Source organism: Canis lupus, chromosome 1, assembly GCF_011100685.1.
Source record: "Canis lupus familiaris isolate Mischka breed German Shepherd chromosome 1, alternate assembly UU_Cfam_GSD_1.0, whole genome shotgun sequence".
Taxonomy (NCBI): Eukaryota; Metazoa; Chordata; class Mammalia; order Carnivora; family Canidae; genus Canis; species Canis lupus.
This window is the reverse complement of record NC_049222.1, coordinates 56,279,821-56,293,141: the sequence shown is the minus strand read 5'-3', so window position 1 is coordinate 56,293,141 and position 13,321 is coordinate 56,279,821. Positions and strand designations below refer to the sequence as shown.

Genomic DNA, 13,321 nt, shown 5'->3' with positions numbered 1-13,321 from the left:
ATAAATGAATAAATAAATAAATAAATAAATAAATAAATAAATAAATAAAAAGTCTAGCAGTCCTTCCAAAGATCTAACACAGTAGTTACCTACTCTGAGGTCTACACGCAAGGGACGTGAAAATATCCCGCCAGCTAAAAGCACACAAATCTGTCCCTAGCAGATTATTCACAGCAGCCAAAAAGTGGAGACACCCCAAATCTCCACCAATTAATGAATGGATAAATATAAGTGGTCTGTGCACACAGTGGAATATTATCTACCAACAGAAAGGAATGAAGGACCCAGGGGCTCTACAACATGGGGCAACCTTGGGAACACAGAGCTAGAGAATAGGGCGGGTCACAGAGGACCCCGTAGGGTGTGATGCTAGTTATAGGGAATGTCCATAACAGGGGCCCTAGTGGTTCCTAAGGACAAGGGTGCAGGGGTGGTGGTGTGGGGGGGAATGGAGGGTGAGGCTAATGGGTAGATGGTTTCTTTCTGGAGTGGTGAAAATGTTCTAAAAGTGATCGCATTGACAGTTGTGAATAGAAGCAGAACCACTGAACTGTCCGCTTCAAATAGGCGCATCGTCGTGATCCTTGCATCTCAGTGAAGCTATTATTACGTAAATACATACACACGTATGCATTCATATCTGAGGATTCCTACTGCAGATATACATTAGGAAAGGGGATAATATGTTTTTCAAATCCATAAGGAGCTTAAAATGGTAACACGGTCCTTACAATGTGGCACCGTCCCAAGAATTCATCTTAAGTTTTGTTTTTTTTAAGCCTTCAACCACCTCTGAGCGCCTTGGTTCCCCTCGCGGCCCCTCCCGGCTCCCCGCTGGGGTCCTCCTGGGCCCTCCCCTGCAGACTCGCCCCGGGCTGGGGTCCCCGGCCCCCAGGGGCGCGCCGACGGGGCGGGCCGGGGCGGCCGCTGTGACCTCGGGGCGTGTGCAAACGCCGCCCTCGGCGGCCACCGATAGGTCCCACCCCACCTTGGCGACCTGCGGGGCGGGGGCGGGGACAGGCGGCGCAGGAGGCCGCGCGCGCGGCCGGGAGGCTGGGAGGAGGCTCCGGGAGGCCGGGGAGGCCCGGCGCGGGATGTGGGCGCAGGGCGGCCCTCCGGGGCCCGCGGGCTGGGACCGCCGCAGGGTGGGCGCCCGGCTGCGCGCGGCGCTCGCGGGGCTGCACGAGCTGCAGGGGCTGCGCGCCACTCAGCAGGCGCGCGTGCGGGGCGCCCTGGCCCTGCAGCCCCCGCCCGGCCCCGCCGCCCCCCGCGGCCCCGCGCGCCCCGAGCACCCACGCGGGCCCCGCGCGCACGAGTTGCGGCTGGAGGCGGCGCTGGCGGCGCTGCAGGAGCAGCTGGTAAGGAGCGCGGGGCGCGGGGGGCGCGCGGGGCGGCGGGGCGGCGGGGGCGCACGGGGCGTCCTGGCGCGCTGGGGCCCTGCCCCCCGGCAGACTGTCCCACCGATTCTGGGGCACCCTCTGGGATTTCGGGGGCTGCAGCTCGGTTCCCGGGAGCCGGCCAGGAGGCCGGAGCATAGGGAAAGGCGCCCTGGGGCTGCACCCCTCCGCCGCCTCCTTCCCCCCTCCCCCCGCGCAGACGGATTTGGGGAGCATTCCTGTTGGACTTCCGGTGCCTTTGGTATAAGAACGCACTAGTGGGCTTCTCCTGGTGGGGGGCTCCTTGGGATCCTGCGGTCACACCCCGGGTAGCAGGTGTCCCCGCTGCCAGGTTCAGACACAGCACAGGCCGCGTGTGGGGCGCACCCGCATCCTCCCCACACTGTGCTGGGGTTCAGTGTTGCCCTGGCCTTGGAACAAAACCTTGCGTTCAGCGGGTATCCCGAGAAAGCTTCTTTGACTTTAAATTGTAACCTGACCTGGAAAGTGAGGCGTGTCCTGAATCCCAGACACAGTAGAACCAGGACCCTCTCAGGGCTGCTTTACCTTTGTGTCTTCTTCTGGCTCCCCGGCCTCCTCCAAATGCCAGCTCCTAGTTAGAGGACCGAGGGCGCTCCATGGTGGCTCCTCCGCCTCTTCATCTGCTGTAGGCTTGTACCTCGCCTGTTGGAAATAGCTCAGAAAGAGTTTTTCCAGGACTGCAGTATTTTTTAAAGGAAAAAAAAATAGGCTGTACAGAAAGATTCCTATGTGCTGGAGTTAATTCTAGCACTCTAAGCAGAATTTTTTTAAATTTAGAAATTCAAATCTGTTCTGTTTAAAAGCTGCTGTCTTAACAAAGCAGCCAGGATGGATCTGCAGCCTCAAGCTCAGCTCAGCTTAGTCAGGTTACAGATTTGTTAAGTGTTTCTAGATTACAGAATCTAGAAGTCCAGCGTCTTGAGATGCCTCCCAGGACTCCAGTCATCTTCCCCAAAGTGCAAAAAACAGGGGCAGATGGAAAAGAACCTGGGCCTTGACTGTGCAGCCTCCCCTCTGTGATTGAGCTGCTGCCACACAGAGGGCAGGAACGTGCTTTCGAGGGGAATCATCACTCGTGTTTTACCCGGCCTGAGGGGTCTGTCCTGGTTACTTGCACAGTACACCACCGCCTGCAAAGATGTGTGGCTCCCGTGAAAGAGCAGGGAGCTGGGCAGCCAGGTGACCCAGCGGTTTAGCACGGTCTTCAGCCCAGGGCCTGATCCTGGAGACCCGGGATCTAGTCCCATGTCGGGCTCCCTGCATGGAGCCTGCTTCTCCCTCTGCCTGTGTCTCTGTCTCTCTCTCTGTGTCTCTGTGTGTCTCATGAATAAATAAATAAAAATCTAAAAAAAAAAAAAAAAAAAAGAGAGCAGGGAGCTGCTGAGATGCTGCCCTGAAGTGCTCCTCAGAGGGGAAGGAGCACAGCTGATGATTAACTTGACTTAAGTAATACACAAATCAGACTTGCGAGTTGTCAGCCTCTAATTACAAGTAGCCTTTGGAAGAGATCAAACAGGTTTTTTTGTTTAATTTTTTTTTTAATGTGGGGACCAGAAAGAACACGCACACTTTGTCTTCAAACTTTGTTCTTGGCATGGATTATGTGATCAAAAGAGAAGAATAATTGAATTTGTGTGACATCAGCTAGGGCTTAACACTTCCACATTTTTCTTGCAGGGAAAAAAATAGGAGTAATACTAGTTCCATGATGAGGAGTATAATCAAAGGCCTTTCACCCGCAGCACAGCCGCGGACCTCACAGCGGCCCGCTAACTCGGGGCCCCTCCCGCGCCCACGCTGGCGTGGACGGAGCGGCACCGTTCAGGTGCGAGGACAGGAAGGACTTCTATCTGCCCCTCGGAGGCTTTGCCCTGCAGGGGTTCCCCAGTGGGAATGAGCTTGAGCCTTTCTGGGGATTTGAGCTGCGATTAGGACCTTAGCAGATGAGCAGGTGAACACTTATCAAAACGGGCCACACCCAGAGTCACAAAGGAGCATGCAGTAGGTGCTCAGTAAGTATTTGGTGAGCAAATAAAGGAGCGACTTGTGTTGCTCCAACAGAAGAGAACATTTACTGTCTCCCTGTTCTAGACTTCTGAGCTAATGATGCCCCCGGGACCTCTGAGCAGAGCAGCTGCTCCCCTCTGGCCAGTCCTGAGCTTCCGGGGGTTGTATCTTCAGGAAGGTTTGGCATTTCCTGAGCAGCTGCCGTCCCATTTCCTAGGAGTCCAGTGCCGGGTGGACCCTGACGTGGTCGCCTGGGGTGCTCCACCTCCCAGCAGGAGGCGCTGCGGGGTCAGTGGGAGAGGTGCCTTTAGGTGCAAGTGAAGAAAGGTTCTGGGGACCCCGCAGGGAAAGCTCATCCTGAAGAATTTCCCAGGAGTTGACTCTGCTGGTTGTGACTTGTCCTCAGGCCGGCAGCGTGCAAGAAGTCCTTTTCACTGGCAGATTCTGGCACTAACTCCTGCAAGGACAGGCTGCCTCTGCAGCTGCAAACGCGATGTCTGGTGTGTTCCCTGAGTGGCTACACTTGCTTCGGGGACTCAGGGCAAGGGAACCTGCTCAAGATCCCCATGAAGGCAGGGCATCGGCGGGAACTGAGTTGCGTCTCCGTCTGTCGCCAGGCTGAGTGGTGCCCCCACGACCCCCTTTCCAGCCAGGCAGTAACGTGTCCCCGCCTGCCCGCAGGGGGAGCGCCCCGGGATTCACCTGGGTGATGTTTCCTCTGCATGCTCTCAGCCTTTGAGGAAGGAGAAAAAGTAAATAGACGCCACGTGTGTATCATGAACTTGAGGGCATTTTTCATCTTTGTCCTTTGAATCTGCCGTAAAGGCTTGAGGAGCCCAGACTCCTGGGTCGCAGTTGGAAGCCAAAGACAAACAAGCAGAGTACAGGTGTACACGCAGTACACCTTCCAGGGGAAGGGATAAGCTCAGTATTTGTTTTTAGTGGCATTCAGGCTTCTTGCCTTCAGAAAACACCTTTGCGTACTGTGGGAGGCTTGTCAAGATGCAGGTTCCCAGGTGTGGCTGGGATCCCGGGACTCTGCACTTACACTCAGGGAGGAACCTGAGGAACCGCAGGTGTGCTCTCCCTGCCCCCAGGGCCCCTTACACGGGTTCGCTGCCCTGATGGTGAGCCTGGATGCCGGAGACTGAGGTGGGGAGGAGGGGGCCGCTCTGATGGGGATCCATGTGGCTACCACAGTCCTGCTCACCCAGCGCAAGGGGATTTTTCACATTTCCTCTGCAGAAATACATGCAGAGAGACACTCTGTGGCTGGGTTGCAGTGGATTCTACTCTGTCCTGGCCACAGAAGGCGCTTACGACTGTTGGCACACAGTTAGATGCCAAGAAGGAGTTCATGAAAAGCAGAGTCGTAAAAACCCCAAGTAAGGGACCAAGGAAGGGTAAACTCTGGATGGGGAAGCCCTGTGGACGGGCAGGTGGGTCCTGAGGATGCAGCAAATCATCTGTGAACACTCGAGAGCCTGTGTGCCTGTGGCCTCTGGACATGAATCAGAAACCACCCACTGAAGGCCTGGCTGGCCAGACATTAACACAAAGCAATTAATCTCAGCACAAAGGCACAGAGATGACTTTGGGGGCGGGGAGGGGTTCAGAGGGAGGAAGGAAGCCAACTGGATGGCATCCTAGGTGCCGTCCTCCTCCAGGAGGTCGAGAGCATACTGATTTGGAAGAGAAGAGGTCAGACTGATGTTCGAAAGCATCGAAGAGGGACTGACTTGCCGGGGAAACGTGGCCTGACTTTATGGCAGGAGAAGAGTCATGTGCAGCAAAAATACACCCTGGCCCCTTTGCCTGAATCTAGTGTTCCTCACCTGGGTGGGGGGTCACTGGCCGGAAGCCTGTCTTTGCAAACCCCCTGACTCCCTCTGCTACTGCTGTTTACCTGGGCAACATTTTCCTTTGTAAAAATAGTCAAAGCTAGAAGCCAGGATGCTTAGGCTGGACTGGATGGTTCTGGGATTATAAGGTTTTTATTAAATTCAGGACTGGTTGCTGCCATGATATGTTTATGGACAGTCTTAGGGCTGCAAGACGCTGTTGCTGCAAAACTTGGAGCTTGCTCTGAGAGCCCTGGACTGGGCCCTGGAGCAAAGGGCTGCGGGCATGGTGGCCTGGCATGTGCCCTGGGCTCCTCACCCACCGACCCTCGCCTGGGCTGGTGTCCCAACACTGTGCCCACATGATTCCCTCGTAAGAATCGGAAATGACTGCCACCTGCTTCCCTCTTGGGCTGCGTTCTCCTAGTAGCAAAGAGGAATCCCCCAGAGCCCCAAATTATGGAGCTCTGGAGAATTCTTCACTTTCTGTGTAAAAATTCGAAACACAATCATTTTCTTAAACAGGGGAAACTACATAATTGCATTTATTCATTGTTTGCCTTAAACTTAACTGTTGATAAAAATAAGAAGTTTATGCAACAGACCTTGAAAAGAGGGTGTTGCTTTATGATCGAAAAAAGGAATTCAGCATTTATTAAGCTCGTCAGTGCTCGTCATTCTACATATTTATTATTTATGTGTGGGAACGTGTGTGGATATGTACTATGAGCATTAACCACATACACACATTGTATGTGTGTAATTACTCACACGCATGTGTTTGGCCAGTGCTCAGAAGAACCCATTTATGGCTGAACCCAGAGAGGATAGAGCCTCTGAGGGGGAGCTAAGGTGAGAACCTCTAACCAAGAAGATTCCCAGGCAGATTCTGAGCCTCACTGAGTGCCCCATCCCCAAGGGCTCCACAGAACCTGTGAGAGGCACCTGTAATATGGGGGGGAGGGGGTGTATGCAGAAAGGGCCCGTTTTCTCTCCTGGCACTTTCGTGTCCCCTTGATAAGTTTGGAGCTCACCCATGGTCTGCTGAGTGAAAGAATAGGGCACACGAGCGTGGGAAAGTCGGTTCTCACATAAAACTCAGAACAACAGCTGAACCCGTCATCTGTGCCATGTGCCAGGGTAGGTGCTGCCTTGGGTCCCGATGTCATGCTCATGGTCTGCATCAGTCTTCTTATGAAGAAATACCTAGCTGAGGATTGCTGAGTTTTTAAGAGTCGGTGACTGGAGACGGAAACCCTGTTGGGGGTAGGGATTGGTGGCTCTTTGCTCTGGTGACGAGAGAGCCGGGGAGTTGGTTCCAGGGAGCGGTCAGGATGAGGCGCAGGAGCCCAGGATTTGGGGAGTCTAAATCATATGCCCAGGGCAAAGGTCCCATGGGGCACCGAGCTTGCCTTCCACAAACTCAGTTTTATTTCTCATGCTCTCCCTTCCTAGAACCGTTTGCGGCGCCAGGACGTCGGCCTAAAAACCCACTTGGAGCAGCTGGACCGACAGATCAGTGAGCTCCAGCTGGACGTGCGCCGACCATGCAGCGAGCTTGCCGACAGCGACAGCAGGCCCAGCTCAGGTAGCCCGAGCTCCGAGGTGGAAGCCGCCCCTTCCTGGCAGCCCTCCCGGGGTCCCCGCACCTCCAGGGCCCGCGCTCTGAGGCCCGCTGCCCGCCTGGAGCACCTGACCCCCAAAGGGCTGAGAATGCACCAGTTCATCCCTCTACCCAAATGTGCTTCGGAGAAAAAGGGGAGAGTGCACGTGCGTGTGCTCATGGAGAGATGTTTTAATGGGACAGGTCCTGCTGTTGATAACAGAAGCCTCCTGAGGGTCTCACCTGTGCCGGGCCTGAGACAGACCCTGGGCTCTGTTGAGGTCAGATCAACAGGGAGGTTGTGAAGAACTGTTTCATGAGGCAGCAGAGGTGTTTTTCTGAGCCTGCAGGTTTATCCCATCTCAAATCTGTATGATTTGTCAGACAAGGCGATAAGGACACCGTCCCCTTGCCTGCTGCCCTGTGTCTCTCACTTTAAAGCTGCAAGGAGGGATCCCTGGGTGGCTCAGCAGTTTAGCACCACCTTCAGCCCAGGGCATGATCCTGGAGTCCCGGGATCGAGTCCCATGTCAGGCTCCCTGCATGGAGCCTGCTTCTCCCTCTGCCTGTGTCTCTGCCTCTCTCTATCTCTCTGTGTCTCTCATGAATAAATAAATAGAATCTTAAAAAAAAACAAAAAAAAAGCTATAAAGAGATGGTCACGGAGCCATTCTGACATGCCTGGTTCAGGCCACATGGTCCCTTCTGGCCCCACGCTGGATCGCATGGCCAACCCCAGAGACCGCATACAGCATTGCTGCTGTTTCTTCTAACGTTTTTTTAATTTGAAAAACCACGACCTGGTCTGGATGTGCACTGTGTGTGGCAGGTCCCAGCTAGAGGGCCCCCAGTGTGCTGTCTTCTTCCGATTGCCACTTGGGACGAGGAGTGGGTGGTGAAGGATGCCAGAGGCCTGCCCTGGGGCTAGAAGCCAGGTCACGTAGGGGAAGGAAAGCTGCTTGCCAAAGACAGGGGTCAGTGGGTGATGGGGCCCAGGTGAAGGGGGCTCCCATTGACCCTGTTGATGGGGCAGCAGTGGACAGTAATGCGGAGCCCCTGGCCACCTTCTCCAGTGCCACCCTTGATGAGATCCTGAGCCGCACCCCCAGCACAGGGCAGGAGAGGGGCCACTGCCCAGAGGTGCACTGACTGCTGCTCTTCGCCCTGTCCAGGCTTCTACGAGCTGAGTGATGGTGGCTCCTGCTCCCTCTCTGCCTCCTGCACGTCTGTGTGTAGTGACCGCATGTACTCCTCCTTGGGCACTCTGCTGCCAGCCGACCCCATGGCCAGCCCCGATGCGGGGGACTGCCGACCCCGCTCAGCCGACGAGACCACCGTGCACACAGTCCCCCTGCCCACATGGGGACCCCAGGCCACCGAGGAAGGCCTGTCCCGGCCCAGGCCGGTGTCTACAGGTAAAGGAGAGCCAGGGAGGGGAGGGCAGGTCCCATTCAAGGTGGTGGGGGCAGCTGGGGATGGCTGTTGCACCACTGAGCACAAAGCAAGGAAGCCCCCGTGTACATTTGGGGCTGGTGCTAATCCCACAGGTACTACAAATTACCTATAGGCTTTTTTTTTTTTTTTTTTTGGATTTTTGGATAGAGACAGGAATCAAATGCCCACTTCTGTCCATTATAGCAAGACTGCTGTGATAAAAAGCATTTTTTTCTTACTTTTTAAGTGAACATCTGAAAGTTATTTTAAAAATCCTTCTAGAACCCTTACACGACCTGACTGGCATCTGTCTGTGACTGGAATGGGCTCAGTAGCCAGAGCGCCCCGGAGAGAGTTCATTTCACACGTGGGTCCTTCTCAGGGGCTCAGAAAAGAACCTCTGTTTTTCTTTAGTCTGTCGCAAAAGGAAACGACCTCATCCTTGGACAGATTAGCTTTCTAGTACAAGACCTGGCTTAGTGCTGTCTGTCCTGGTGAATATTCCCATGACTTCCCGTCTGCGATGCCTTCAGGGGTCTGTCCAGAACCCACCGTGGGGTCACAGATACCTGCCTCTCTGGGCATCTCCAAACCTGGGGTGAATGAAGGCCTGGGAATGGTAGATTCTGAGTCCGACATCGCCTCATAGGCTGTGGCAGAGAGGGCACAGCCCGGACCGGGTGATGGCGTTAGGTGTGAGCCAGCCCTATCTGTGCTGCTGGTGACCTGGCATCAGAGTGCACGGCATGCTGCCCTCCCCTTGCCAGGCCTTTTGCCCAGGCCTGCACAGGGCACTTCAGGGTTATGGTGCTGCATGGGATGTGACCCTAGGATCATACTAGGGTCACCGATTTACCTGTTTGCTCATTTCTCTCATTCCCAGGTGATCTTGAAAGAGTCCTACCACCTGAGGTGGTGTTCCAGAAAGCCAGCGCAGACCCCAAGTCCACATCTTTTCTCTACCAGGGGATGGACCTCCCAGTGCATGTGCTGGATCCCAAGTACCAGCGTGACCTGGTGTCCAAGGGTGGCAGGGAGGTATACCCATATCCCAGCCCCCTGCATGCTGTGGCTCTTCAGAGCCCTCTCTTTTCTCTACACAAGGAGGCCCTGCAGAGTAATGGCCACTCTCCCCGGAGGGAGCCTCTGCCCAGCCCTGCGGCCGCAGGCCCCAGCCAGACTGGACCTGTCCTTGAGGCTGGCCCAGCTGCAGCATATATAGACAAGCTGCTAAGGCTGCGGGGCCAAGGGACCCCCCCAAAGGGCGGTGTGGGTGAGCATGGACCCCCAAGATGTGAGGTGCCCCCATCCCTGCAGGTGCTTGGTGGCCAGAGAGCAGACAGTGAAGGTGGCCCAGAGAAGCTGGTGTGCACCCCAGGGAGAGCAGGGCCGGGTGGGATGGCCCAGAGGGTGGACACCAGCTGGGACAACCTCAGGCTTCGGGGACCTGCCATGCTCCTTGCAGCTGCCCCGCACCCCAGCAGCCTTCCAGAGGAGGGACCCAGTCCCTCAAGAGGCTGCATCCGTGGGGAGACCACGCTGGGTGCCCCTCAGCAGGGCCGTGGGCCAGCCCCCTCTCCCCGCCCCCAGACTCAACAGCAGGCTCTCAGCTGCCAAGAGAGCACAGTCCTGTCACCTGCCGGGAAGGGGGGCAGGGCAAGCCCCACTCTGCCCCCAGGGCACTGTGCCCGCCCCCCATTTGCTGCCAGCGGACCTTCCCTCCTGGGGCTGAAAACAGGCCACCCCAAGATGAAGGCTACGAAGACCAAGAGAGGGGCCAGTGACAAGGTGCTGCGGTTTGGGGGGCAGCCTTCCCCCGAGGGGGCCCTCAGAGACCCCCTTTTGCCCCCAGAGTGGGGGGAGGGTCTCAGGAGGAGGCCCCCCCTGGCGGGGGCGACCCCCAGCCGGTCCTGCTCCGAGCCCAGACTCTACCCCGTGCCCCTCCTGGTGCCCCTGCTGGTGGCCCGACGGGAGAGTCGCCAGGCCCCCACCCAGGCCTTGTTCCCCGTGGAAGCCAGTGCTCTGGGCGCGGCGGGCGGGGAGGCGCGGAAGAAGCAGCGCAGGTGGCTGTCCTCCGTGGAGATCTCCGGCAGCCCGGGGCCCCACAGGCCGGCAGCGGGCAGGGCGGGCGGTCCCCGGCCCGTGTGCGCCCGCGCCCGGCCCAAGCTGCCCCGCCAGGACGCCCGGGTCAGGAGCGAGTCGGACGGCTCCGAGCCGTCGGCCGAGGGCGCCTCCCTGCCCCGCTCCACGGTGGCCGAGACCAGCGAGGACGGGGCCAGCGACCACACCGCCAGCCGCTTCGGGGACCGGGAGTCCAGCAGCAGTGACTCGGAGGGCGGCGCCTGGCCTGGGGCGTGTCCCCCGCAGCCCTGGAGGGCCCCGGGCGCCCGCAGGCCACCCCTGCCTCCGGTACCCAAACTGTGCCGCATCAAGCCTCCAAAGCGCTGAGGAGAAAGATCCGAAGGTTCCAGCCGGCAGCGCTCAGGGTCATGACCATGGTGTGAGGCCCCCAGGAGGCTGCGCAAGGGACAGGGACCTCCTGAGGACCCACAGTGAGCGCGCGTGACCAGCACACACAGGCCCTCCCAGGACTAAGGACCGGGACCTACCTCGTTGGCCGTTTAGGACGTGGACGTGTGTCGTCTGGCCAACGTGGCTGATCTCTGAAGTCACAAAAGGGGACAGGCCCCAGAGAAGAGGCGACGGAGTGGGTCCCCGGGCTCACCCTGCGGCCTGCAGAGGCTCTGGGAGCATGTCCCCACCCCCGTGGATGCAGGGGAGACTGCAGAGCCAGCCCACCCGCTGCCTCTGTGGCAGCGTCTTCCCAGGGAGAGTCCCAGCCCGGTCCGCCTTGTGGTCCTCATGGTCCCCTCCGGGCCCCATCTGCTCAGCTGGCACCGTGGTCACCCGCAGCCCTCCTAAACATTACTCCCAAAAGCATTCTCTTAGAGGGTGTTCTAGAAACCAGGGTGTGAGCCCTCCCCGTGAATCAACATGGATCATGCCATCATCTTCGTAAACCACCTCTCGGTGGTAGGTCCGCCAGGCCTGTGTCCCCACCCCGTGGGTGCCCTCATGTGTGGCAGGAACATGCATCTCTCACATGCGTGGCCCAAACTCTGGTTCCAACACAAGGAAACAGTGTAAAAGTGTTCGTGGAGGGGCGCCCGGTGGGCTCAGTCGGAGGAGCTCGTGACTCTTAGTGTCGGGGTCGTGAGTTCCAGCTCCAGCCCCGTGTTGGGTGTAGAGATGATTTCAAATAAAATCCTTTTTTTTTTTAAGTGTTTTCGAAAAACTAGGCTTTTTTTGGTATTTATTTTTCAAAGAAACTGCCCCTTAACTTTTCAAAGATTTCTCAGGGAAGCTTCCTGCTGAGCATTGCAACATTTTTAATTCCTGAAGCAGCTTTATCTTGAATCCCTCCCAGCTGCCCCCCAAGTGCTTCCTTGGGCCCGGGGCCAAAAGAACGAGGTGGGGACATCTTCACTGTGGAGCCTGGGGGTGGCTGGAGACCTCGGCCCCACCCGGGGGCAAATGCACAGTCGGCCAGGACTTTGGAAGGAAAAACAGTAAGAAAACCAGCCAAAATATTTGCAGATCTATGGACATTCGTGTAACAAGCAACTGGTTTCAGGATACGGTTTAAAGAGCTGAACATTTAAAAAGAAAAAAAAACTGAACATTTTAAAAAGCGATCGACATTTTAGAACAAAGAGGGTCGGCCGGTCGGGGTGGTGGCTGAGGCGGTGATGGGGAGCAGGTCGCAGGGGCTGCGCCGTGTCCACCCCGAGGACGCAGGCATTTCAGAGGGGGGCATGAGGCATTCCCCGGGTCCCGGTGGAATTCCCACTTGTGCTTCACGGAATCTGCTTATGGACAGGAGGGTGGGGCTTCCTCAGCTTTTTAAAAACCGCATCTGTGGTTAAAGCATTCAAACCCACCCTTAACGGGTGGAAAGCTGTTGCACAGGAGGTTTCTGAGAACGGTCTAATTCTCAGCCCTGCGGTGGCCGTGATGGAAACTCGGGTTTTTCCAGGGCCCCGGGGCAGGCAGAGATCTGGAGACGTGGTTGGCCCCCTCCCTCCCTCCCTGAGAGTGGGGGGGGGGGTGCAGTGGTGCCTGTGCAAGGGCACCCCCAGCACCCTGCTGGAGCAAGGCGGCAGTGGGCTTCCATCCATGAGGCACACTCCTGGCGTGGGTTGGAGCTTTGCACACATGAAGGGCATCAGATGCAGATTTCTCTCCCACCCTGTGTGGTCCCAGCGTCCTCATATTGTGGGACAGGACCTCCAGGCCGTGTCTCCCACCAGGACGCCTGGACTCAGCAGGGAAGGGACCCAGGGGCTATCAACCCAACACAGGAGGCAAAACTGAAGAGAACAGAGGCCTTTATTTGAGGCATCAGGGTGGCGACTTGGGGGGCTAGGGTCCACAAGCAACCCCCTCATAGGAGGAGAGCGAGGGGTCTTTATGAGAAAGCAGGCAGGGCTAATTCTGTGATTTCAATGACAAAGAGAGGAGAAAACGGATTTGTCACTGACCCTGGTCAGCGTGGTCTCTCCACCCCTGGCACCATCTCATCCACTGTCTCGTTGCGGTGGTTACTGGGCTCTGGGGCCCTAAGCAGGAGCCTCTGGTGCCAAAACCCCACGCTCTGCGGGGACCAGCCTCCCCTCCCTGACCCCTCGACCCAGTGCCCCCTGATGGGAACGCACCCCACTGGGTGGTCCTGGCTCACCCGTGCTCTACACGCCCCCCCCGCACACCCCCCACATACACACCAGCTGTGCCAGGTGACCCACCAAACCAACCACAGAAATGATGCAGGCCCCAAACCACAAGCAGCGGCAGCCTCGGTGGCACAGGGGGTTCTCGTGATCAGTCACAGGTCCATGTGTCTCTGTCTCTCTGACTCTCCCTCTACGCGTCTCTCTCTCCCTCTGTCTCTCTGTCTCTCCCTCTGTCTCCATCTCTCCCTCTGTCTCCATCTCTCCCTCTGTCTCTCCCTCTCTCTGTCT

The 13,321-nt window shown here is 57.2% G+C and overlaps 1 protein-coding gene across 1 annotated transcript; it reads left to right on the top strand.

Annotated features, from left to right (window-relative positions):
• Nucleotides 1-1,094: 1,094 nt before the first annotated feature.
• Nucleotides 1,095-11,598, top strand: DACT2 (dishevelled binding antagonist of beta catenin 2). Its single transcript, XM_038526585.1, is given in 5 exon segments — nucleotides 1,095-1,358; nucleotides 6,722-6,854; nucleotides 8,042-8,284; nucleotides 9,187-10,734; nucleotides 10,737-11,598. Coding segments are annotated over 5 exon segments (2,259 nt in total). The 3' UTR covers nucleotides 10,808-11,598.
• The last annotated feature ends 1,723 nt before the right edge of the window (nucleotides 11,599-13,321 follow it).